This window comes from Ailuropoda melanoleuca, chromosome 1 (genome assembly GCF_002007445.2).
Source record: "Ailuropoda melanoleuca isolate Jingjing chromosome 1, ASM200744v2, whole genome shotgun sequence".
Classification (NCBI taxonomy): domain Eukaryota; kingdom Metazoa; phylum Chordata; class Mammalia; order Carnivora; family Ursidae; genus Ailuropoda; species Ailuropoda melanoleuca.
Window position 1 is genome coordinate 9,635,534 of NC_048218.1, and position 25,138 is coordinate 9,660,671.

Below are 25,138 nucleotides of genomic sequence, written 5' to 3' on the forward strand. Positions count from 1 at the left end.
ATTTTTGCCATTCTAACTGGCGTAAGGTGGTATCTCAGTGTGGTTTTGATTTGAATTTCCCTGCTGGCTAAAGTTTCTGATATAGTGTTCCATGATTCGTTATTTGCGTATAACACCCAGTGCCCCATGCAATACGTGCCCTCTTTAATACCCATCACCAGCCTATCCCATTCCCCCACCCCCCTCCCCTCTGAAGCCCTCAGTTCTTTTTCCAGAGTCCATAGTCTCTCATGGTTCATTCCGCCTTCTGTTTACCCCCCCCTTCATTCTTCCCTTCCTTCTCCTACTGATCTCCCTGCTATTTCTTATGTTCCATAAATGAGNGAAACCACATGATAATTGTCTTTCTCTGCTTGACTTATTTCACTTAGCATAATCTCCTCCAGTCCCGTCCATGTTGCTGTAAATGTTGGGTAATCGTTCTTTCTGATGGCTGAGCAATATTCCATTGTCTATACGGACCACATCTTCTTTATCCACTGCATTTTGAGCTCTGTGGAAAACCAGCCTAGAAGCAGCATCCTCATACTCATCAATGGAAAGGAAGGCATTGTGGTAGAATTTCTGGAGGTTGTTCCTTGGGCATAAAGACATGGGACATTCTTCAAGCAATAGACATATCCAACAAAAAAAGTTTTTTAAAAATCTATATGCTCAACCACTCTAATCTTCTAAATTGTCGATGATTGTATTTTAAAATCATTGTAATTGAGGTTTCTCCAAACAATATCTATCTAATTGGATACAATGAATATTTTCACAGCTATCACATAAAGAAACATCACCATTATGAGTGAGGGAGGTTGGAAGAACTAATCCCAGGGCTTCAGAAGTATAATATATGGACGATCACCTGCACGTTTTGTTTTGTGCCATCTACATAGAGCATTCTCTCGACTTTTCTACTGCCATCACCTGGCAGAATGCATAGTAACAAAAATGATAATAAAAATTATTTTATAGGAAGAATTGGTAGCTGGAAGGAAATGTGATACACCAACGTGTTGTTGACCATGATGCTCTGACAAGATTGTCCTTCCTGATAGTTCCTAGGTTTTCTGCGTCGTCTCTGCATCTAACTTCCCAGGAGACATCTCTGTTGATGGTCAGCCTATTGGGTATAGAGGTTGTATCTGTCCTCCCTTTCTGTGACACAGACTTCATCAGACATTAGAGCTTCTATTGTGTCTATCAAAACAGCAGGGGTGCCTGGGTGTCTCAATCAGTTAGGCATCTGCCTTGGGCTCAGGTCATGATCCTGGCGTCGTGGGGTCAAGCCCCACATTGGGCTCCCTGCTCAGCGGGGAGTCTGCCTCTCCCTCTCCCTCTGCCCCTGCTTGTATTCTCTCTCTCACTCGCTCTCTCTCTCTCAAATAAAGAAATAAAATCTTAAAAAAAAATAGCACGCCAAAGCAAGCTTGGGTCTATATCATGCATTCCCAGTGAGAGCGATATTGTGCCCAAGAGGACAAAAATTGGTTCTCAGGAGGTGAAAAATCTTTGATATCACAATGGCTTGTGGCTCTCCAAAACTCAATCCTACTTGACAAAATCTTATTCCTTAGTCTTTCATTTCTGTCATGAAGGAGAATTTAAATTTAATTTGTTTTTTCTCCTGGGCAGGTGGGAAAGTAGGGAATAACAATGAAAAAAAGAGCCCATATATTTGGGGAAATTTTTCCATTTGGGAAAGTAGGTGGTTGAGAGTATACTCGTGGAAGATATGTGCTAATAATTCTAACTTCAAAATTCAAGCAAGAGCTTAATATATATTATTCTGTAATTTCAAGTATATCTCTCATTGTTGAGCTCAAACAGTGTAGGGATGATTAGTTTTTCTTCACTGTCTTTTTTAAAGGCCAATTACTGCATTTTTTAATCCTCATCTGAATTTCCAATGAGACACAACTTTCAGAATTAAATCCCAGGCTTTTGCCTGCATTTTGCCCTTATTTTTGTCAGTTCTCAACTCAAAAATATTCAACGGCTTCCCTCTGCAGGTAGAATAGAACTCCTTGGTCATAAAACAGAGACCTTCCAAGATTTACTCCCAACCTCTCTTTCCAAAGTTATTTTCCTCAATTCTCCTTTATAAACGTCACTCCAACCAACAAAACTCTCATTTTTGTGCTTCTCCCCGCCCTGTTTCACCACTATGACTTTCCCCTTCCTCCCTCCCAACTCCACACCCAACGGCTCTGAAGCATCCCTAGTGCTAGTTTTCACAAAGATTTGTTTTGAAGTTTATTGATTTATAATTGACATACAACACTATGTACGTTTAAAGCATACAATCCCCTGGTTGGAAGTGATCTCCCCTCTCCTCTGAACGCCTACAACTGGCCACCTGGACAGGTCTTATGGCACTTCGTGCTTTCTACCACAGACTATGATTCTCCCTACATGCTGTATATTTTGGTGCCTTCTCCAAGTTAAAAGCTCCTGAAAGGCAGAACTTTGGTCTGATTTCTAGACAACATGGTATCATAGAAAGTGCTAGAGAAAGACCTCGAGCAACCTTTTCGTCTCCCACTCTACCTAGTATTACCCTTGCTTGCTTCCCATTTGCTTTTGGTTATCCGATCACTGTGAGCCTAGTTTCTTCATCTGTAAAGTATTATGATATTGACCTCAGGTTGGAAGAGGTAAGTCTGGTCTCAAAATGGAAGGCCATGATCCAAAGGAACCAGAGCAATTGAGAAAACTCTTTATTGGTGGTTTGAGCTTTAAAACTACAGGTGATAGTTTAAGAGAACATTTTGAAAAAATGTGGCACACTTACAGATTGTGTGGTGATGAGAGGCCCCCCCAAAAAATGTTCCAGGGGTTTGGGTTTTGTGACTTAATCTCGTGTTGAAGAGGTGAATGCAGCAATGTGTACCCAAGACACACAAGGTTGATGGGTGTGTGGTGGAACCGAAGAGAACTGTTTCTAGAGAGGATTCCGTAAAGCCTGGTGCCCATCTAGCAGTGAGAACAATTTTTGTCAGTGGCATTAAAGAAGATATAGAAGAATCTGGGGCACCTGGGCGGCACAGCGGTTAAGCGTCTGTCTTCGGCTTGGCGTGATCCCGGCGTTATGGGATCGAGCCCCACGTCAGGCTCCTCTGCTATGAGCCTGCTTCTTCCTCTCCTACTCCCCCTGCTTGTGTTCCCTCTCTCGCTGGCTGTCTCTATCTCTGTCAAATAAATAAATAAAATCTTAAAAAAAAAAAAAGAAGATACAGAAGAATCTAATTTGAGAGACTACTCTGAAAAGTACGGCAAGATTGAAACCATGGAAGTCATGGAAGGCAGGCAGAGTGGAAAAAAGAGATTTGCTTTTGTAACTTTTGAGGATCGTGATGCAGTTGACAAAATTGTTGTTTAGGGGTGCCTGGGTGGCTCAGTCGTCTAAGCGTCCAACTCTTGACTTCAGCTGAGGTTATGATCTCAGGGTTGTGAGATCAAATCCCACGTCAGGCTCTGCACTGGGTGTGGATCCTACTTAAGATTCTTTCTCTCCCTCTCTCCTTCCATCCCTTCTCCCTTGCCCTCTCCAAAGCAAAACAAAACAAAACAAACTGTTATTCAGAAATACTACATTATAGATGGGCATAGCTGTGAAGTGAAAAAAGCCCTTTCTAAAGAAGAAAAGCCGTTGCTGGATCACAAAGACATCATGGAGGTGGATCTGGCAACTTTATGGGCCGTGGTGGAACTTGGGTGGAAGAGGACACTCTGGTGATGGAGATGGGGATAGCAGAGGTAGTTACGGGAGAGGCGATAGGGGCTATGATGGATTTGGAGGTGATGGTGGCAACCATCATGGTGGTCCTGGTTCAAATAGTAGAGGAGGCTATGGTGGCGGTGGACCAGGAGATGGAAACCAAGGAGGCAGATATGGTGGCGATGGAGGGTATGAGGGTTACATCAAAGGAGGACATTTTGGACATAGCTATGGTGGTGGTGGAAACTATAATGATTTTGGAAATTACAGTGGACAGCAGCAATCAAATTATGGACCCATGAAGGGGGGCAGTTTTGGTGGAAGAAGCTCGGGCAGTCCCTATGGTGGTGGTTATGGATCTGGTGGTGGAAGTGGTGGATACGGTAGCAGACGTTTCTAAAAAAACAGAAAAATCAGAATAAAGGGGCTACAGTTCTTAGCAAGAGAGAGAGTGAGGAGTTGCCAGGAAAGCTACAGGTTACTTTGAGGCAGTTGTCCCAAATGCATTAGAGGAACTGTAAAAATCTGCCACAGAAAGAAGGATGATCCACAGTCAGAAAAGTTATTGCAGCTTAAACAGGAAACCCTCCTTGCTCAGGACTGTCATAAGCCATAGTTTGTAAAAACGTGCAGCTACTGATTAATGCAATGTAGGGTCAATTACATGTACGTTCCCGAGGTCTTTCATCTATTGTAGCTTTGTCTTTTTCTCTTTCTCTTCATTACATCAGTTATTTGCCCTGGAAATGGTGGTAGTAATACCAGGAATAAAAAAATTAAGGAATTTTTGACTTCTAAAGAAATATTATGATATATTGTGAGATTTTAATAAGTTAAAATATCCAACACAGCGTAAATGCTTAAAGCATGCTAAATAAATCCATGCATATGTACTGTCATAGTTTGTTGCTTGAATTGTTTTCTCCAAAAGTTTCAACGGTTGACCTGAAGACACAGATTGGGTAATGGATCTATTAACACAAAAACAAAATAGCAAAATTGGCTTTGTTATTTTTTTTTTGTACAGTGTTAGTAGTTCTGCTTCTTTAAAGAAAATCCCAGGGAAATATTTAGTAAGCAGATGATCCTTTCCAGAAGGGATATTGAAAGAAAACAGGAATAGACAGCAAGCCAGGAGAGGGGTATGGCCCTTATAAAGTAAATGTTGCCTTCATCTGCACCAGATTTCATGCCACCTTCATTTTGTTCCTTTTGCACCCTTCATCTGAACCCCAGATTGCAGGTTTGGGAAACAGAACCAAATGGAACATGAAACATAAAACAGGATCCAGTCAAACACAGTGAGCTCTCTCTGGCTCCAAGTCAAACCTTGGCTGAACCACAAAGCTTCACCTGGTTTTGTATAAAAACCACACTGAACCACCATTTTTTTTCATGGTTTCGGTTTGAAAATGGGGTTTCATGCAAAGCTTGCCCTAGTTTCAGCCGAGCTTCTTGGCAAAACATGGGCAAGTCTTGAGCTCCTGCAGACTCTGCCTCATTGGAAGCACTTGCGTGGAGGCAATTATTTCTTGTGCTGTCCTCAGAAGGTCCAGGTTTTGAATCATCTTTTGAACGAATAATCTTGCTCATCAATCATTAAGAGGACTAAAAACCATCATACATACCAGTAAGAAATACAGTTAATTAGGTCATCTCTGGGCACTTGGGTTTTACAAAAACAGAACATTTTTGAAAAGCAATGAATCAAAAAAGGGGTGGGATGATAAACATGGTCTCAAGCTCTATCTACATAGGGAGGCAAGAGGAGGTTTGAAGCAATTCTTAGAATAATCCAGGGGTGCCTGGGTGGCTCAGTTGGTTAAGTGTCTGACTCTTGATTTTGGCTCAGGTCATGATCTCAGGGTCGTGAGATCGAGCCCCGCTGAACATGGAGCCTAGTCAAAATTCTCTCTCTCTGCCCCTTCACACGTGTGTGCACGTGTTCTCTTTCTCTCTCTCTAGAAACAAAAACACCTCTAAAAAATAATCTAGGCCAAAATTCCACATTTATTGGAAATGCTGAGATAATAAAAGCAAGCTTTTATATTTGTATAAAATATATTAATATATAGAGGAATGAAACCAATCTTCCCTTCCTTAGAAAGGGATTAAAAACCTCCTTAGAAGCTAACAGTGTCAGATGAGCCATTTGCCCTGGGAGGTGACGACATTTGGAACTGGGATCTGATATGAAGGCATTCCATTCAGCTGAGTTTTCCGTGAAACCACCATAGTTACCCTGATAAATGAAACAAATGCTTGAGATTTCTAAGAGGATTATAGTAACGGACACACGAAGAATGGATTGGATCTATAGTAAAACATTTATTACATTAATAAATACAACATTTTAAAGATTAGTAATAAGAGAAAATAGTTTGTTAAAAATGGCTTCTATCTATGGTCTACTGTAAGATTCACACACAGAAATACCCCACACATGACCACACCGAATCGCACCAGGCCCCACCATGAAGTAATCCGTGCAGATCCCGCAAACATGATGTGACTTGTCCTATCCAGGCCGAGAAGCCAGCATACTGTAGGAATTTGACCTCCCTCGTCCATCTGCTTGCACAGAAAAAAACCATCCATTACAGGCATGATTACGGCACAGCCGGGGAGACAATCAAAGGCATCAACCCGTGCAATCTAATGGAAGCCAGGGTAGAGTATCTTCTGAGGAGTTAGAGGGCAGGAATGAAAATCCTCACTGCCTCCTCCCTCTGTGACTAATAGAATGCAGGACTAAAAACTTAAAGATACTCTCTAAGCGACAGATCCTAAAAGAGGAAGAGACTTAAAATATGGTACCTTCCCATAAGCTCGGGAATCCATCCAAGTGATGGGCTCAGTCTGAAGTCTATTGGGTTTGAGGGTCCCCTAAAATACACATGTACAGCTCTCAAGGCCCTCCAGAAATTTGGTCTAGAAGTTCAAGGAAAGAGTTCTGGGCTGGAGACATGGATTAGGGAGTGGCTAATGTAAAGGTGCTAGGTCAATGATATCATGCAGGGCAAGACATCCAGGAAGAAGAGGGTCAAAGGGGGCATCAGTGTTTCTGACCCCCACATTCTGTACATGCAAACTGGATAACGTGGGTGGGTAGAGTAGAACAGGCCTATCAAATGATGACCACAGAGAAGGCCACACACCACCTCGCCGAGCTGATCCATGCAAAAATCCCACACCACTGTTTAAGTGGAAAGTCACATCTCACTTTTCCACTCTAGGGTGTTCCATAATAAATAAACCTTACATGTGAGCAGGACCTCATTTACCCAAAAGAGCAATCAAGGGTGTTCATGTATTTTAGGATAGGATTCACAATGGAATTCTATCAAATAAAAAATGTCTTAAGTGATGGTAACATATGACTCACTTCATGAATCACAAAACAAAAATTGGAATCGCTCACAGTTTTTGGAACGTGGGTTTGCTTTTGATTATCTTTGTTTGTTTTTTAGGGCAATGCATACTATAAATTTCTTTAAGCAGATCATAAGCAAGTGGTTAAATGGGATCAGTAATTATAATCAATTTTTGCTTCCAAAGGTTCTTTGGCACAGAACCTAGTAAAAACTTCTATTTATTTAATTACTATGAAATTAGAAGATGTTTTGCTATAGAGTACTGGTGTGGAGGCAGGAAGTAAACGGACATTTCCCTGTATGAAAAGTATTAATTCCAGGCCCCAGAGGTCACTGTTGGGCTCTTTAGCTCAATCTTTTATGAATTGCCTGGTAGTTGGAGCAGTGGGCAATGAAATTGCCAGTTTTTCTAGAGAAAATCCAGGTGCCATATGAATGGAATAAACTACATAAAGGTCTGGGTACTGGATATAAAAATGCCACATAAACTTAGATGTTGGCCTGCTCTTGTGTTTGGAAGAAATTCTTCCAAACTGTATTTAGAAAAGTACGGCCTCTAAGTGATCAGTTAAAACCCTACAAGGGTTATTAAAATTGTCCCAGAGAGGGCTCTTCCAGTGGAGGCATCAGGGCAGTGCACTGCTCCATCCAGGCAGGCCACGGAAATCTTTTATAAGGAGCTGGCAACCACACAGCATGTCCTTAATCTTGTTTTGTGAAACATGTGGTCCTTGAGGTTTGATTGTTACAATTCATGGGTCTGCTGGAAGAATCATTTCTCCCTCCTCTGACTGCTGGAGTTTACCTCTCTGCCAATCATCCTCTCACTGACTGCTTCCTACCTTCTTGTATGGTTACACATGAATCTCTTTCTTCAACTCAGTGGAAACAAGATATGTACCTTCCTTTTTTGACAAAGACTTTGTTAATGTACATATACCATGCATAATGGAGGATGGAAGGATGGATGGATGGATGGATGAATGTGTTGATAGGTGGGTGGATGGGTTGATGGATGATAGATGGATGGATCAATGGATGGATGGATGGATAAGTTGATGGATGGATGGATGGATATATGGATGGATTGATGGATGGATAGGTGGATGGATGGATGGATGGATAGGTGGGTGGATGGGTGGATGGATGATAGATGGATGGATGGATAGATGGATGAGTGGTGGATAGAAGGAAGAAAGTATAACAAAAATTTTTAATGTGCCTGGAAGGTTGGGGAGCCTGGGTGGCTCAGTCAGTTAAGGTGGCCAACTCTTGATTTCAGTTTGGGTCATGACCTCAGGGCCCTGGGATCCAGTCCTGCATGGGGTTCCAGGTTCTGTGCTTAGCAGGGAGTCTGCTTGAGGATTCTCTCTCCCCCTCTCCCTCTACCCCTCCCCCACTCACATTTGCACACCTGTGCACTTGCTATCTCTCCCTCTAAAATAAGTAAATGTGCCTGGAAGGTGATTAAAATTGTCAAAATGATAGAATATATATTCTTATGATAAGGTACAAAGAATGATCATTCTTTGATGTGTAATGATTATAAGAAAAGGATAAAATTAATGAAGTTCCAAAATGTTAGCCTTTCCTGGATTCCCCTTGTTGATCTATTATCTAGAAATTAATTAAGAAGCTAAAGAATTTCAAGTTACATGCCACATCTTTTAAGGTCAGAGTCTTGATCGGAACTTGCTGTATGTTCCATAAAATTTTCTTTGGTGACAGGCACTGACCCAACATTGCATTCCTTCAGAGCTCTAGGGAAGTTAACAGCATATTAATAAGTCAATTCAAGCTGGGTGGATGAGCACAGGTTCTTTTCAATACATTCTTGAACCTCCCTGAGCCTTGGGTTGAGTAGGCTGAGATAAATATGTAATTCCTCTCACCTGATAGGATTATGAAGATCAAATGGGCTAAAATATGGAAATTCTTAGTTTACAAACAACTCGTAAGTGACCAAGCCAGTATCAAAATCCAGAATTACCTAACTCCTGAGACTTTTTTTTTTTTTTTTACTTTTTATTTTGGAATGAGTTGAACATTTTAGGAAAGTTGCAAGACTAATGCAAAGAACTTCTGTCTACTCTTCACCCAGATTACCCATCGTTCCCTTCTTGCTACCTGAACCCATGGTTTTCATCAGCATGCCTGGGGTATATATAATCTGTAAAATGGGCACCATACTGGTGTCTACCTCCCAGGGCCATTGTGAAGATTGAATGGGTTCACACGTGTGAAAAATAAGACACAAATGAATGGCTATCGCAAAACTTAACACAACCTCTGACCAACTTGGGAGCTCAGTATGTTGGGACAAAGTAAGGAAGTTCTCCTGTCCTCCAGGGGGAAGGGAAGTGAGAGCTGAAAAGGCCTGCAGGGCAAGTGACGTCGGAGACCAGTATTTAAACAGCCACAGATCCAGGACCAGAGCAAAAACATGATTTCCATGTTCCCGCACCTTGCCTTTTCCCAGAGAAAGGGCTGGATTTGAAAAATCTCTGAAGGATATTAGCTAATTTAATTTAGTGAAGTGAGTGCCGCTGTGCCCAGCCTAATTCCACCGTCATCAGGGGAGCAGGGGTCATCCACGGGCTTCCAAACCGTGTTACTGCAAAGACTGGGACGTCCTTCTGAGCCACGTCCTTGCAAACCCCAGCCCCTTACTCTTAAGAAGGCTTCTCGCGATTCTCGGAAGCGAGAAGTCACCTTGCCAAAGCCTCTATTTCATGGGGCTGCACAAAACCAAAGCCCCATCCAAGGGCATGAAAACCGCTTCGAACCCATGGGTAGCCCCCCAAAACCAGCTGCATACATACGAAAGTGTGTGCTCACAGGAGGCGAGCCCTGCCGGCTCCCAGAACCTCACGTCTGCCCCCCAGGCCTTCCTGGTCGCGGGGAACACACACGGCAGCTGCCAGCAACCTCAAAATACCCAGAACAGATCTGATCCATACCTTGTAAAAAGCCCTGTATCCCATAAAAAACAACCCTGAAGAGGATCAATTTCGCCAAGTAAGCGTGACACGAGCCTTTTGTCCTTCTTTCAGTTCTCATTCGCCTTTTGACTTATTTGTGGAAAGTTATAATTAGATTGTGCTTCGCCTTTCTCCCTTGAACTGATAAAGTGCCGTAAATCCCGCACATCATCGGCGAGTGCAGGCGCTTATGAATTTTGCTATTTTCTGCACATTGCACCATATGCAGGCCCCGCGGAGAGGCATGGTTCCCTATTCCTGGCATGCAGGAGAGCCACTGAGAGATATCATATGGTCTCCTGGCACGAGTACAAAGTGCCTCTTGCTGTTTGATCTACTGTCTTAAACTTAAATGCAAAATCTGATAATTGGGTCAGGCAGGAGAAGAAACTGAGCAGTAAAGTTCTTTTCATTTCCTTTTGCTATTTCTCCACGTTTCATCTTTTCTTCCTTTTTTTCTCTCTTTCTCTCTGTCTCTCTCTCTTTCTCCCATCTCCCTCCCTCTTTTTTCTCCACTCACAAGGGAGACAGACTGCCCTGTGAGCACAGTGGATTCCAAGCCGGTGGTGGGTTTACGGCTAGAAACCTGTCAGAGGGCCTCCTGTCACCGCCATTGGATTTTTTTGTTCCATTAGCAACGGTCCTGGATAACCAGCTTGAGCTTTGCAAACACCCGAATCATGGCTGGGTTTTCTTGTTTAGAAATATGACTGCCTTTCCAGACTTGGATTTGTTTAATGTAAAAGGAATTCGTCGTCGTCTCTCTGGTTTCGGGCATTAAGCAGACAGAGGCTTGTACTTCAAAGGGCGCGAGAGATAAATGAAAACTGAACCTCCTCACACAGGAGGCTGTGGTATGAAATGTCTGAGACCTCTCTGCCCAGCAGCATCTAAACAGGGAGAGGGAACTTTCCGTGCGTGCTTTCACCACTCCGAGGCCCAGGGCAGAATTGCCTGGGCACCGCTCACTTGCTTGAGCTGGACTTAAACCCGAATATGGCTTCTTGCTGGCCATGAACTTGGCCCCTGCCAAGGAGGATACAGTTTCAGAAAGGACAGAGCTTTCTGTCAGCGTCGCATTTTCAAGCCACAGAGGGCAGGTACTCACCCCTGGGTGAATTACTCAAGTTGCCCCCTGCTCACTGTGATAGATGCTTCCTGGGAGGCCCACAGCCATGCTGGACGATTCCAGAGCCTTCCCTGGGGTTTGAGGATGGGGTACCTGGGAGCGAGTCACGCTTTGGCTGTCCTCGTCTGCAGTCCCATGCCGATATTGTCAGCTGGGTTCAGGGTAAAAGAACATTCTAGACAGTCTTAGTCTCGAATTGAGAAAGGAGTCACAGGGAAGCCACGTGAAGAGGGGGTGAGATCAAGAAAGGATGTGGCTGCTGTGAGGATGTGGAGAGTAAGTCTCGCCAATAGAAGCGGAACCACGTCCTTCCACTGGAGGCCTGCCACTCATGTCTCCCTAAGTCCCTGCTCTCTTAGGGTCCCATCCCCGTGTGGACTCTTTGGAGAGCCATACCCAAGCATCCTTTTAACTAGAAGCTCAATGTTTAAAGTTTCCCAGCATCCCTTCTGAGTATCCCATACTTCCTGGCTGGGGGCCTCTGTTGAGGAATGCATTGCTTTGGAAGGATCACCAGGCCGAACCTGCAAGCTTAGACCCAGCTCCCTCGTTCAGACCCAGACGGCCAAAGCAGGACGCAGTCCTCGCTCAAAGTGGCTCTGAACCTGCCTCCTGTGCGTATTCTGGACCCAGAAGGCTGCAGAGACCTCTATTCGGGGTCTGGGGCTGGAGAGACATTCAGCGGCTCAGAAATGCTGATCAGTATTTTTTCGGACTTCGAGGCCCCGGGGAAAGCGGGGAGGGGGGTGGGGGCGCCGAGAGATGTCCACTGACTCTCTAGCTTGCTCAGCCTCAGCATCTGCATATAGGGGGCCTCAAAGCTGGATTTGACCCTAAATAGAAAAGAGGCTGTTTCTCTGAAAGAGGCAATTATGGGACACAGAAGATTGCAACCCTCTGTGATGGGAGTTCCTCGGACACCAGAGCCCGCAGCCCTGGGACAATGCAGCCTGGTGTTCGGTCTTCACGTGACAGCCCTTTGGTCAAACATGCAGGGCTCTGCCGAGGGTCTCAGAGGATCCTGATACTGGCATCCGTGAGCCACCCTGGCTGGCATGGCCACCTCATGCCTTGTCACTCCTCAATACCACTGGAGACTTCTTTTGCCCACACTAGGTTTGACCTTGTCAGTGTAACACCAGAAACGACTCTCACACGTCTTGTGCACGTCTACAAAAGGTCTGATTTGCAACAATGTTGGGCCCCAGTGTTCAAGGGCTCCTTGGATGGAGGTCAGCTCCCCCACCCCCACCCCGCCGCTGATGCTGATGCTGACAGGTTTATGAGAGCTGCTGGCTGGTCGCTAGGTGTATACAGTCTAAGTGGCCCAGTGAGAGGCTCGTCCCATGATGCCTTCTGTCCAACCTAAAGCTCAGTGGAAAGACAGACAGCTATTTTTAAACACTTCTGTGAAGTTGTTTTAATTACGCCCCGAAGATTTTGCCCCATTCCTGAAGAAATTAGATAATCGTCTGAATAATTCTTTCTTAAATGCCCCCTTACCCTGCAGCTCCCGTGCCGTCATTGCGTGGCCTCATCCGCACGTTTGTGACGAGAACGATTTACCGTAATTGCCTTGTTTGCGGGCTCCATCACCATGAAAAGGGAAAATCGAAAACTCTCAAGTGGAAATTAACTTAGAAACAACATCACCACAATTCTTGTATGGCGTATGTAACCATAATAGCAATTTCAGCGGGAAAAGCAAAAATAAATAGCAGAGCAAATGACATTAATTTCCATTTGCAGCAAACTCGTAATTGGATCAATGATCTGATCCTTGGGGAGAAAGTGGGTGGCCATCGATTGGTGGGGTGAAGCCCTCTAAGGATGTCAGGAAGAGGGGGTGCATGTGATGCTGTTCGTTGCAACCCTGCGGGAAGGGGCGGTGACCTCAGGCCTTCCTCTGGGCTGCAGAGTGATTAGTCGAAAGCATTCACTTCTCCATCCATGGGCATGTGGCTTGAGGCACGTTGCTTGACCCTTTGGGGCTCAATTTCTGTATCTGCTCACTGAGGATTATGAAAGCGCCCACCTCGTAGGGATGTAAGGAGAAAAGAGGCTGACCTGTTATATAATGCACTTAAAATGGCATCAGATACTTGGTAAGCCCTTCAAAAGTATCAGCTGGTGATGACAAGTGTTTACTATCATTTCTTATCCATGATACAGTAGTGTACAGACTAGCCTCTGGGTTTCAGAGATGCAAATCCAACTGTGAGCCCTTCTACTTTCTTGCTGTGTCATCTTGGACAAACTAGCCATCTTAAGCCTTAGTTTCTTTATCAATATAACAGGGCTCTGTCTAATTTGCATGAATATGTCAGTGAAATTGAGTAAGCAACGGGAAGGGCATTTTGTAACTGACCATGAGACCTCAAAACTTGCCCTCCTCCAGAAGGTGTTGGAAGTGCAATAAAGGGGACAGTTCCAATATGGCGCCCTAGGTTTTGGTTGGCCAGTCCCTTTCCTGGTGTGCACGAACGGGGATACTCACCTTCTGCATGACTTTCCTGAACTGTAACCTCCAGGATGCCCAGGTGTCTCCAGGTGTGACCCCCAGAAAGATCCTCCTCGGCCCTTCTCTGCAGCTGTGGGGCCAGGTCAGAGAGTGGCAAGGAGCAAGGTAGACACTTGATCCGGAAATGCCCTAGATCTCAGAGAGGAGACCGGGACCCTCAGGATTCTCCTGCCTTAGTGCGTGCGTGTGCTTTCTGTGTCTCAGATTTTCATCTGAAGAGCCCCATAACTGGTGAGTATGACCACCAGGAATTCGAGGGAGGAAATGGGGCTCCACAGAAAGTAAACAAGGACATGTAGTTCTTTATACAAATATTCTGAAAGAACACTCCAAACATCCTTCCACTCCCCTGCCCTCCCCATATGAGGGTGGAAGGGCTTTTCTCCTTTTTCTTCTATTACACATTTCTTTGCTTTAGCTCTCTTCTCTGAATGCCTTGTTTCCCTGAAAGAGGTGTCTACGTAAAAACCAAAGTATCTGGCAGTGGAAAAAGGAACTAAACCAGAAGCAGCAAGATGATCAGAATCCCATAAAAACCCTCCACATGATTTTTATTTGCATTTCCTGACCGGTCTGTTACTGTTTTCTGAAAATTTGCAGATGAAGTGTGGAATATGGATGAAATGTGGGACATGTACTCAAGATCTGCGCACGTGAGAGAGTGTGTGGGCACGCGTGGGAGTACATGTAAAGAAGTGTGTGTGTGTGTGTGTGCTGCATGTGCATGGAAGTGTGCGAGGGGGATATGCGTGTGAGCATCTGCACAAGCACATGGGCATGAGTGTGTGTGCAAGCACATGACAGTGTGTGTGCTGAAACCACGCTGGGTGTTGGTGCTGTCCTAGGCACCCATCATACCCTCAGGGCAAGCTGGAAGGGATTTCATGCATTTGGCCTTCAATTCCTAGATGAGGAACCTGAAGCCCAGAGAGGGACATAAGTCACCAGTCACAAAGCTTTTAGTGGCAGACGGCAGATCAGAAAGCTGCATTTCCACTGCCGCTTCCCTCTCCTTCATGCTACTTTTCCTTATTCTTGGTTGACCTCTGAGACACTCCCACCTATAGGGCTGGTTCTCTTCCTTCCTCAACTGCTTGTTTCTTCACCCCTTGCTGTGAGGGACATGCACACGGGTGGAGAAGGGTGTCTGTAATTCTGGGTTAGCATTAAAACGCTCTTGTATGCCATAAAGCACACGACCTTCCTACAGAGGTCTTCACTTCTTGAGGAAGACAGATTCCATGGTGCTCTGTTGGAATCCCAGGCTCTGGTCATCTGATTGAGTTAATGGGCTGTTCTCTGTGTTACCCCAGGGGTCAGCATCAATCCGAGCATGCCAGAGCCTCTCTCATCTGCTCTGTGGGAACAAGGACAGGACCTGGAATGAATGTGTGAATGAATGATAGGACAGCAGTCCTAGTCCTCCATCCACATGCATAAGTTTTATTTACTTGAGGTTGAAGAAAGCAGGCTCCTAGAACATTCTGAGCCCAAGAGCCCTGCTCAGAGGTACCAGGCTCAGTGCTCCTCATGGCTGACAGTGAGCCAGCCAAGTCCCTCAAAAGCCCCCCTTACTAAGGAATCTGTTTTCTCTGCGTCCACTGTAGACTAAGTCTCCCTGTTCTAGCATCATGACAGAAACAGCTGTGCTAAATAATGTCTCATTGATCCACTGTCAAAATCCACGTCTTGTCTGGCCTTCAGATCATTCTCACTGTAATATGTCTTGGGGGTGGTCTGGACCTTAAACAGCACATCATATGGGAAGAAAATCAAGGGCCATCCCTAGTTGTCAAAATTCCCCTATTTCAGGTCTTTCCTTCCATCCCTCCCTCTGGTTGATGTGCCTGGCAGTTTCACAAATGGAATGATGGGTTTTTAACAGTACAAAGGGCCCCAGAGATCATCTTACTCCAACCGGCTCGTATATTTGAGGACATTGAAGCCCAGGGAAGTACCGATACTGAGCTAGTCTGTGGCCGAGTTGGTCTCTTGCCCATTCTAGGCTTTTCTGTCCTCACCTAGCAGCTCCCCAGGCCTCACACCAACGCCTCCTCTTTACTAGAGTTGGAAAAAACACTGCTGTCCTGGAAAGCCATGGACACTCCGCAGTGCTGGGGTTGGGGGAGGGTGTATCTTCCATGTGGGTGTTTAGCGAGTGTTCTTTCCATGCCGCCTACGAGCCAAGTGCGGCGATGTGAACACCTTTGCGGCATGGCCCTGCCCTCAAAGGGACCACAGCCTAACCTACAGACACCAGATGCTCCGTCACCAAGGCTCTCAACCTTGACTGCACATTGCCATTGCCATGGGAGCTTTTCAAACATACGGAGAGCAAAGTGCTAGTGTTGACGTGACTTCTATCCTTTCCTCTGTTTGCTGTGGACTCTCTTTGGGGGACAATAGGGCAGGCACATGTTTTGACTGGCAAAGTCCAAGAATCTATATGCAAATTCTCTCCCCACAGGCAGGCTCTCTGCGGTTGTCAGCAGAGAGACACCATGGGTCAATTACTCATTTGTTTCACAGGACAACGACCATGCTCTTCAACGCACTTTGCAAAATGGTCGCAGTGAGAACGTGCAGGTGTGTGGCTGAGAAAGGGAAAAGGTACTTGGTTCCCAAATCTAGATTTGAGTCATTTGGCTTAATGGAACCCAAGCCTAGCCTCCAAACACCAAGTGGAGTGGGAAAGAAACAAGCATACAAACAACACCAACAATAACACCAAGAGTTAAGAAATCTCAACTATTAATAAAAGAATGGGAAGGGGGAAACTACCTCCTTATTGCAAATTTCTATCAGCCATTTCTTTACTGGCTGTCTGCTGATATTGCTCTGAAATCCCATCAAAAGGGAAGAGTTAACAGGGGCATTAAAAGCAGAGAAAGAAATTTCTTTTGGTTAAACAGAACATCCTGTTTTGAGTCCCAAGCAAACTCTTAAGTCACAGAGGGTGTTCAGCCCTTTGCCTTTGGCAAAACACAGCCTCTTCTTTCTAAATGTTTTTAAATGTTTAGTGGGAGCAAAAAGTGCAATGAACTTCTCAGACATCAAAAATCTATAAATTAATAAAACACATAAATAGAGCTTCCATTAAACTGGAAAAGAGCTTGGAGACTCAAAAGAATGCATTCTTGGAGAAGTACACTGGCCCAGAAACATAATTCACTGAGAAAAGAGCTAATCCTGTTTCACTCAATATGCCTGTTCTCCTCCTTTTCTCACGGAAGGTCTACTTGGGAAAGAATATTGTCTGTGCAACGTGACTAAATCATTGCTCACTCTAGGAACTACGATAGCAGACTGATTAGGGTCACATATCATTATTAGTAAAACATAGGAGGCACCACTGCTTGCCTTGAAGTCATCCTACTCTGTCTTGTCATCAAGGAAAGTTCCAGGGTCAAGGTCTTGGGAGCACTAAATTTTGAAGTCTATCGCTGAAATGTTACCCAGATTTTTCTCTATACGTCACAATTTATCATTCTTTCAAGTGGTTGGTCAAAACACTTAGGAAACAAATGAATATCCTGTTTCTGCAAACATATTAAGCTTAGTAAAAATCCTGTCGCTAAGAAATGGCTTCTCCAGGCTACCGTGTCTTCTTATGCCCCAAGAGTGTTTTTTCTCCATTGTTGTCGTCGATCCAGAAAACAGTTAGTTGATGATGCGAATCCTGGATCATAAAGGATCTTCACAGGACAGCTCCCCTCCTTTCCCCCATCTTCCCATCATCCTTCACCTGAAGACATTTATGATGCCCCTTTGTCCATACTTCACTCAGTATTGCTTCTCTCACCTTCTCCAATGTGCCCATAGACACATCTGTTCATCTGGTTGTGGTCAACAATATAAGGGACTCTTGGGGTTAAAAATTATACACAGTCAAGGGAAAATAAATTCTCATAGAATTCAGGAACCTTCCAGGATAAGGACTGAGGACACAAGGGCCTTCTATTGGTGCCCAAGCCTGGGCAGGTCTTAGGATATCTTGGCCCTTGACCTTAGATTGACTCCATTCATGGGAGTCTCAATTTAATGGATAACACCAGCTGATATAACAACTCATAAATCTATTATCATAATAAAGTCCAAAATAGGTGTTCCTGACCTGATTCTGTGACCCAGTGTTCAGCCCCCCTTGGCTCTGCCACCTTGCCGGCTTGCCGTGCTGATCTGCATCGAGCTGGCAGGAGGGAAAGGGTATGGAGGGCTGTGTACAAGAGGCTTTGGGTCTGGCATGAGGTCTGGCACTTCTGCTCCCATTCCACTTCCCAGACTGAGTCATAAGTGAGCTTCCAACCACCAGGGGGGCTGGGACATTCCTCTGGTCATGGGCCCAGGAAGAGCAGAAAGTGGATTTGATGAGCACTTGGTTTAATGTCCCACACACACACAACAGTTCTGCCCCTGGAGATCCCAGATTTTGCCCCAAGTTTCTCCCTTATGCCTGATGCCCCAATCTGCTGCTGACCCTTACCTTCTGTGTCTTTGTCTGAGGCTTGGGGCCTGTGTCCTGGTCTGTTTTGCTCTGTGTTCCCATGCTCGTTGACTGCCTTGTGTGGGTTGACACCCCTCACTGGGTTTCCCACCTGCTCCTTCTACTTAACCTTGCTTGCCGGCCCGGATCTACACACACTTGATTGAACCTCCCAGTTCAAGGTGAACCCCTTGCGCTGGTTAGTAGGTTGCCCACCTGCATGAGTGTATCCTCTGCAGTCACTGCTCTCCTGCTCATGACCAGTGAGCACCCAGCAGGGAGCGGCCATCCCCCTGGAAGCATTGGCTTATCAGCTCGAGCGGAAACCCTGAGTCACTCCCTGCCCTTGACATTTCTCTTCTGCTTCTGCCTCCAGCTAAGCTGAGTTTTCTCTCTCTCTGGCTCTCAGCTTCAGGAAGAAATGAACTCCCCCACCCCACCTCTCGTCCAAACCTGCACACTTCACCTCCTCAACTTTTCTAAACACTTGTCTTCCTCAGTACATTCAGGCAGTCTTCTTTATCTTCTCTCTTCTGGTCTTCTTTTAATGTATTTGTAGCTAGCTAACAGGCCTTCTTCTCGCTCCGTCTCTCTTTAGCTACCTAAGGAATTCATAGTTTGATTTCTTTATACTTATCGATAAACATCGCCCAGCATTTATTATGTGCCATTCATGGTTCTAAGTGCTTTGCAGATAGGGATTTATGTAATCCTCTGGATTCTAGGTATTCCTTATGGTGTTGTCCCCCTTTTGAGGCTGAGGAAACTGAAGCACAGAATGGTTAAGGAATTTGTTCAGGGTCACAGCTAGAAGGTTCTCCCATACAAGTCATAATGGTTTTTTCTCCCTTCCCCTGGTGATACCATTCTGGACCTAGTTCAAAGGACATTGGGTCTTTAAAACCAGAAAGGAACCTAACGTCATTGGTCCAGCTACACTTCTGATGCTGAGTCTCAGAAAGATGAGGGGCTTGCCCACAACCACGCAGCTGGTCGCCAGCAGTTTTCAGACATGGAGCCCAAAGTCATCCATTCCCTCAATGAGAAGGTGCCTTCTATTACAACCACACATCAGCTTGTTAGAAAACCCCCAACCTAATATGAGGTAAATACACTGTAATTCCTATGAGTGCCCCAAATTCTTCTCTGTCTTTCAAAAAAAGATGTATTGGGGGGATTTTTATTTCACCATTATCCTTCGCAAGAATCCGTTTGATGAGAAACCTGAGCAGATAAACCAAGGGCAGGATGAATTTCCATTGGCGCCATGACAGAGGGTCGAACACAGCACAGAAATCCTGCCCCAGCACCCCTCAGATGAAGCTATATAGTCACCAGTCCATACGACATGTGCCCTCAGTCAGACTCAGCATCAGCCAGGTGGCTCCGGATGACCCAGAAAAGGTTGAAGTTTCCTGAGATGAGAAAGCTCAGATTTGTAAACATGATCAGATGGTCAAAGGAAGCATTCCTCATTCTGAGAGCTATGAATAGTGGCTCTTCTAGAATGCATGAGTATCTGAACAACCCAAAGGTCTCTTACCCTATTACTTCCAGATAATAGAGAAAGGATGAAGAGAAAGCCCATCCCAAACCCCAAGTGAGGTGTCCCTTTCATTGGACCCCTGTGGTGGCACCATGATCCAGACATACTCCCTCTCAGGAAGGAAGAGGAGCACAGGCACGCTCAGCCCAGGGTCCCATGGGTGCTTAAGAAGACAGGTGTCTAAGGAAGCTTCCTTTTCACCTGCCCCCAACATTACTGCTTTAACTCAAGGAAGCATTGACTCTCCAGAGACGAGTGAGTTTCTGGATTGCCCGAGGTGAGGACACTCTTCACATTTCACAAGCCACTCTGGCTCCTGGATTCCTGTCACAGACATTAATATTTCCTTAGAATTTGTCACTAATTTTCCAGGGAGTTTTGTGAGGTTTTATAATTGATAATTATTGCACTTAGTGTCCCATAATCCTTTTCATCTTCAAAGCAGCCGGCAAATAGTAGCAAACACTTGTAACACCCACGTTGGCCAAGTCAGCATTTTCCTCCCTATTTGGCACCTGTCTGCTGTGAGACACAGAGGAGGTGACCTGAGCCGGAGGTCAGGGTGAGACTGTCACAAAGCTGAGATGTGTGATGCTTGTATATGCCTCTTTCTGGTGTCACCGTCCCTTTGGTAGACACCATGATTTCAAACAAGAACAATCTGGGGGCCTCTCTTGGTGGCTCTGGAATCTGGGATCTTGTCACGTAGAAGCCATTTGTTTATTTTTGAGCCCATCTTCACAGCAAGGCCAGTGGGAAAATTCAAAGCTGAGATAAAAGAGCAAGTGAACCTCACAAGTGGAAGTAATTTTGCAAACTTGGAGGACCGGTGTAGACTGTAGTTACACACCCTGCGTGTGACTGTGGAGATGCAAGCCAGTAAGGAGGAGGAATATGGGAAAGCGAGGCCAAGGTTCTAGTGACTCAGACCTGCCTTGCTCAGTGTCCCTAGCCTTGGAACCACAGCCCATGAACAGGCAGTCACCCATCCTGGCATAAGAACACACAAACTCACCAAATTGTGTCTAACGTGTCGTGTAAAAACAACACTCCCTGTCGACACTTTGGTGACCAACGGGCTGGCCAAGAATTTGACATCGTGTGGACAAAGAGGCCGAGTAGCTGTGTTTCCCTTTAGTAGCTGTATCTTTATGAATGTGTAGACATAGAATGGCACCTTCAGAAAACCCAAGGGCTTGAGAACGCGTAATGACAACTTCAACCAAAACTGAACATTTGTCTATTTATATTATAATTTTGCACGTTCATAACCCCCCCCCCATTGGATCTTTCAAACGAGAAACTCTTTAGACTTCGGGTTTTCAGGGAAATGCTGCCGATGGCAACCACCTTAACTAGAACATGTCTCTCTCTGTTTGGGTTGTAGCGAGTGCACAACGACGCTCCTGGCAGTCGAGGCTGGGCACAGAGCTGCCTGTCGTAAGTCACTGGCCATCCTTCTCATGCCAGCTCTGTGGCTACTCATTTCAGGCCTTTGTACTGTGTCCAGACCCACACCCTGCCCCCTCCAAAAATGAAAACCAAAAATACGTCTTTTGCTGAATTCCATTTTGGAAACACAAGGCTTCTTAGAAAGGAACTGTTTTGTTTTGACTATTAATTGACTTCATTTTGATATGTGTGCTTACCGATGTATGAGGGGGAAAATAGGTTACTTGAACTACAAGAAATTTGAGCCAAACTCCTCTTGACAGTTAACCTGGTTGGAGTACAGTTGACTTCTTGCCTGTTCCAGAAAAGCAACCAGAGCTTCCCAGTAGCTCCTTAATGCAATTACTTGATTAGACGAGGACATTTCATTTCCTGACCGCTACAGGAATAAGCAATATAGCTGTCAATAGCATTCAACAGAGCTTCAGGCATGATGGCCACCACCCAACCACCCTTTCGGATCCTCATTAACGCATTTCCATCAGCGCTTCCACATTCACCTTCATTGTCAAGCCCGGGGGTCTTCGGGGATTTTGCTGATGAGCAAATGACCTACTCCTTCATCTGGTTCCAGGTGGTTATTTTGTTGCTGAATATGCATCACATCACAGAAATCTGCCTCGACCCTCCATTGAAGTCAAAGCCAGTTACGCTCAGGATGCTACCCTCCCAGCTTCCTCGGAGGCCGGAGTGAGGGGGTCTGACAAAGAGCAAAGCCGCCTCCCTTTTGACCCCTCAGGTACTTGCCCCGCTTCCCTGGGCAAATTAGACTCTGATACCATAGTGTTCTCCATTAATAAACATAATTGCTCCCATTTATTGAGTACTTACAGTGGACCACGTATGATGTACATGTGCCCATCTTGTCTCGTCTAATCCCCACAACCCCCAGGAACAGTCACTGTCAAACTTCAGGAAGGATAGGAACTGCCTAGGGAGCTTGTTTAAAATACAGGCTTCTGGGGGCGCCTGGGTGGCTCAGTTAAGTGTTTCTGACTCTTGGTTTCGGCTCAGGTTATGACCTCAGGTCCTGGGATCGAGCCCTGTGTCGGGCTCCCTGTGTCTCCCTCTCTCTCTGTCCCTCTCCCTGCTCACATGCTCTCTCTCTAAAATAAATACATAAATATTTTTTAAAAATTAATAAAATAGAGGCTTCTAAACCTCCCCTCTCCCTGCAAATAGGCGGGCTCACTAGAGTCTGGGTGGGTACCTGATGATTGACAATTTAACAGTCCTGAAGTTCCCCAGGCTTCATTAGCCACTTGGATTGCAACCTTGTTGCTTCATCCTTCTGCATTCTGCTCCTTTAGTCTCCTACCCTCCAGCATGTCCCCTGGAATGCACCTGCCAGGGAATGGCCTCGGCCATAGGTAGTAAGGTGCAAAATGCATCTGTCTTTGTCAGCTTGGGCTGCTGTAAAAAATATATAGGTACCATAGACTGGGGAGGCTTGGAGGAGAGTAAACAACAGACACTTATTTCTCACAGTTCTAGAGGCCGGAAGTCTGAGATCAGGGTACACTGTATGGTCAGGTTCTAGTGAGAACTCTCTTTCTGGCTTGCAGACAGCAGCCTTCTTGCCATATCCTCATGTGGGAGACAGAGAGAGCCAGCTTTCTGGTCTCTTACTGTAAGGGCACTAATCCCATCACGAGAACCCCACCCTCCTGAGCTCATCTAAACCTAATTGCTTCCCAGATGACCCATCTCCTTATCCTTTCACACTGGGTATTAGAGCTTCAGTGTATGAATTTGGGGGAACACAAACACCCAGTCCATGACAGCATCCTGGGGGGGATACCATATAAATGATATTTCTCCTCTTGTTATCTCCTCCCACCTTAAGCACCTTTTTAAACCCAGACCAAACTATGTGAACTGAATTTTCTGAAAACAATCTCCGCTCAAATAGAGCCAAGTGTATAAAGGTGAATTACTTCTTCCATAGCTTAAAATATTGTCACTCAAAGAGATATGTTTGAAGAAAGGACCTTGAATGAGCCAGTAGATAATTTCCCAAATGACACAAGATGACTTGCTATTTGGTTTAGATTTGGGTCCATAAGAGCAAGACTCACAACTAGTGGCCAGTGCTTTGCTGAAAACTACAATAGAATCATTTCTGCAATTCCAAAGCCGTTTGTAGCAATGAACTCGTCCTTACTTAAACTTGGCTTCTCGGTCTCCAGGCTTTTGCTTGCTGAATGTTCTTCTCTACTTCTTATCTCCCTTCAACCAAGGAGTAAGAAACATTTCTGGATACCCTCCTCTTAGCAGAATTCATTTCTTCTTGTCTGGGATGCTTCCCCACCGGGTTTCTGTTTGTATTAGATCAAATCATATTCAAACTGAGTTTTGCATTTGTCTTTCCTAGAGGCCTGGGGGTGGGGTGGGGTGGGGGGCAGCTGGATCACGTGCTCTTGAGCAGGGAGACCTGGGATCCAAGACCAGTGTGACCAGTCCTAGCCTGTGTGACTTGATCAAATTACATAACTTCATCGAGTCTCTCGTCTGAAACATGGAGACATAAAGACCACATCCTGGTGTAAGGATTTAATTAATGAGGAACAAAAAAGGTGATGGAAAGTGTATAAACAGCTATGGTGTTCAGTGAACAGAACCTCTTATTGGAAAGGAGAATGTGGCCCCGGGGACAAATGACAATTCCCAAACCTCAGTTTCTTTTGCTATAAAATGAGGACCTTATTTTTTTAACCCTCCAGAGTGGTGAGTTCTCTGAGCAAGAGAGCTTAGAAGGCATAAAGCAGTTACAAACATACAACACGTTCCTTCCTTCGGATACTATACTCTGGTCCACGCCAGGCATTACGACATGTGAACGAGAGGAGGTGACAAAGTGACCCGTGGCTGTAGGCTCAGGCTGCCAACATGATGACAGGCCAATACCATACTTTTTTTCTAATAAGAATTCTTTTGTTCAAAAGAATTACAGCCCACTAGAAAGATGCAAAAGAAATTCCACATAGCTTCTTGAGTTTTAGTGACAGGGCCACTGTCTTTCGGGGCTTGCTGTCACTCTCCTCGCTGACTCGTAGAATGACCTGTGGCTTGCCTCCAAAACATCGGAGCCACCTGGGCGAACTGTCCCCATGGCCAGATGAGTTCATGGAGAATCCCCTCTTGGTAGGAGGTACCTAACATTTGTCAACACTGGAAAACGTAAATAACTCTCCGCTTGATTTCCAGAGCCTGTTGACAAATTGCTAATGTCCTTTCTAATGAACCTCGTAATGGGCTATTAGAGAGCAAAGCAGCACGTAGTACTGTAATCATTTACTCAATGTCAATAAAGGATTTATAAACAGAACTTTTAATTACATTCTCTGGGATTCTACAGGATGTTAGTGCTTCCCCTGAACCATGCTGGAAGTTAGCACAAAGACAGACACCTGCAGGGATTAGGGTGGGAAATCCTGGGGGGAGGGGAGTGACTTAGGATCCTGCCTACCACAGATAGTCTATAAAATACAACTAAACCATCGTGTAATTAATGATTACCTAAGCTCATACTCACAAGTGCTTGAATTTTTTTTTTTTTTTTTTTTTTTTTTTTTAGGCTGTTCTCATTATTTATGCTTTAGGTATGCAGAACAAAACTGCATTTCAGTATTTCCTCAGTGCAGTCTTTTCCCCATCACTTCTATGTATCTGTTATTTATAATGTAGTTTTAAAAATGAGATGTTAACCTTGAATACTAAACAAAACATAAAATGTGAGTTATAACTATTACACAACATGTGTAACGACGTGGCTATTAGACCTTAGACAATCACTTAGCTTTGTGTCAGGTTTCTCCTTCATAAACCGAGACCCTGACACCAGATAATAATGTTTGTTCAGCTCTAGGCAGTTTATAAGGAACTATAACAATCATTAAGTTTTATCTCAATTTGCTAAAAGATGTCTAAGGTCCCTTCGAGT

The 25,138-nt window shown here is 44.9% G+C and overlaps 1 protein-coding gene and 1 pseudogene across 4 annotated transcripts in view; both read left to right on the top strand.

The window, feature by feature from the left end:
- RUNX1 (RUNX family transcription factor 1) overlaps positions 1–25,138 on the top strand; it is a 256,792-nt gene that overhangs the window by 65,717 nt on the left and 165,937 nt on the right. The window contains exon 3 of one of the 4 annotated variants that reach the window (XM_034655825.1): positions 21,770–21,934. The exons of the other annotated variants lie outside the window; for them this stretch is intronic. Coding sequence (XP_034511716.1) covers positions 21,770–21,934 — 165 coding nt within the window. The remainder of the gene's footprint in view (positions 1–21,769; positions 21,935–25,138) is intronic. 4 annotated transcript variants of the gene reach the window in all.
- Positions 364–4,116, top strand: LOC109489286 (annotated as a pseudogene).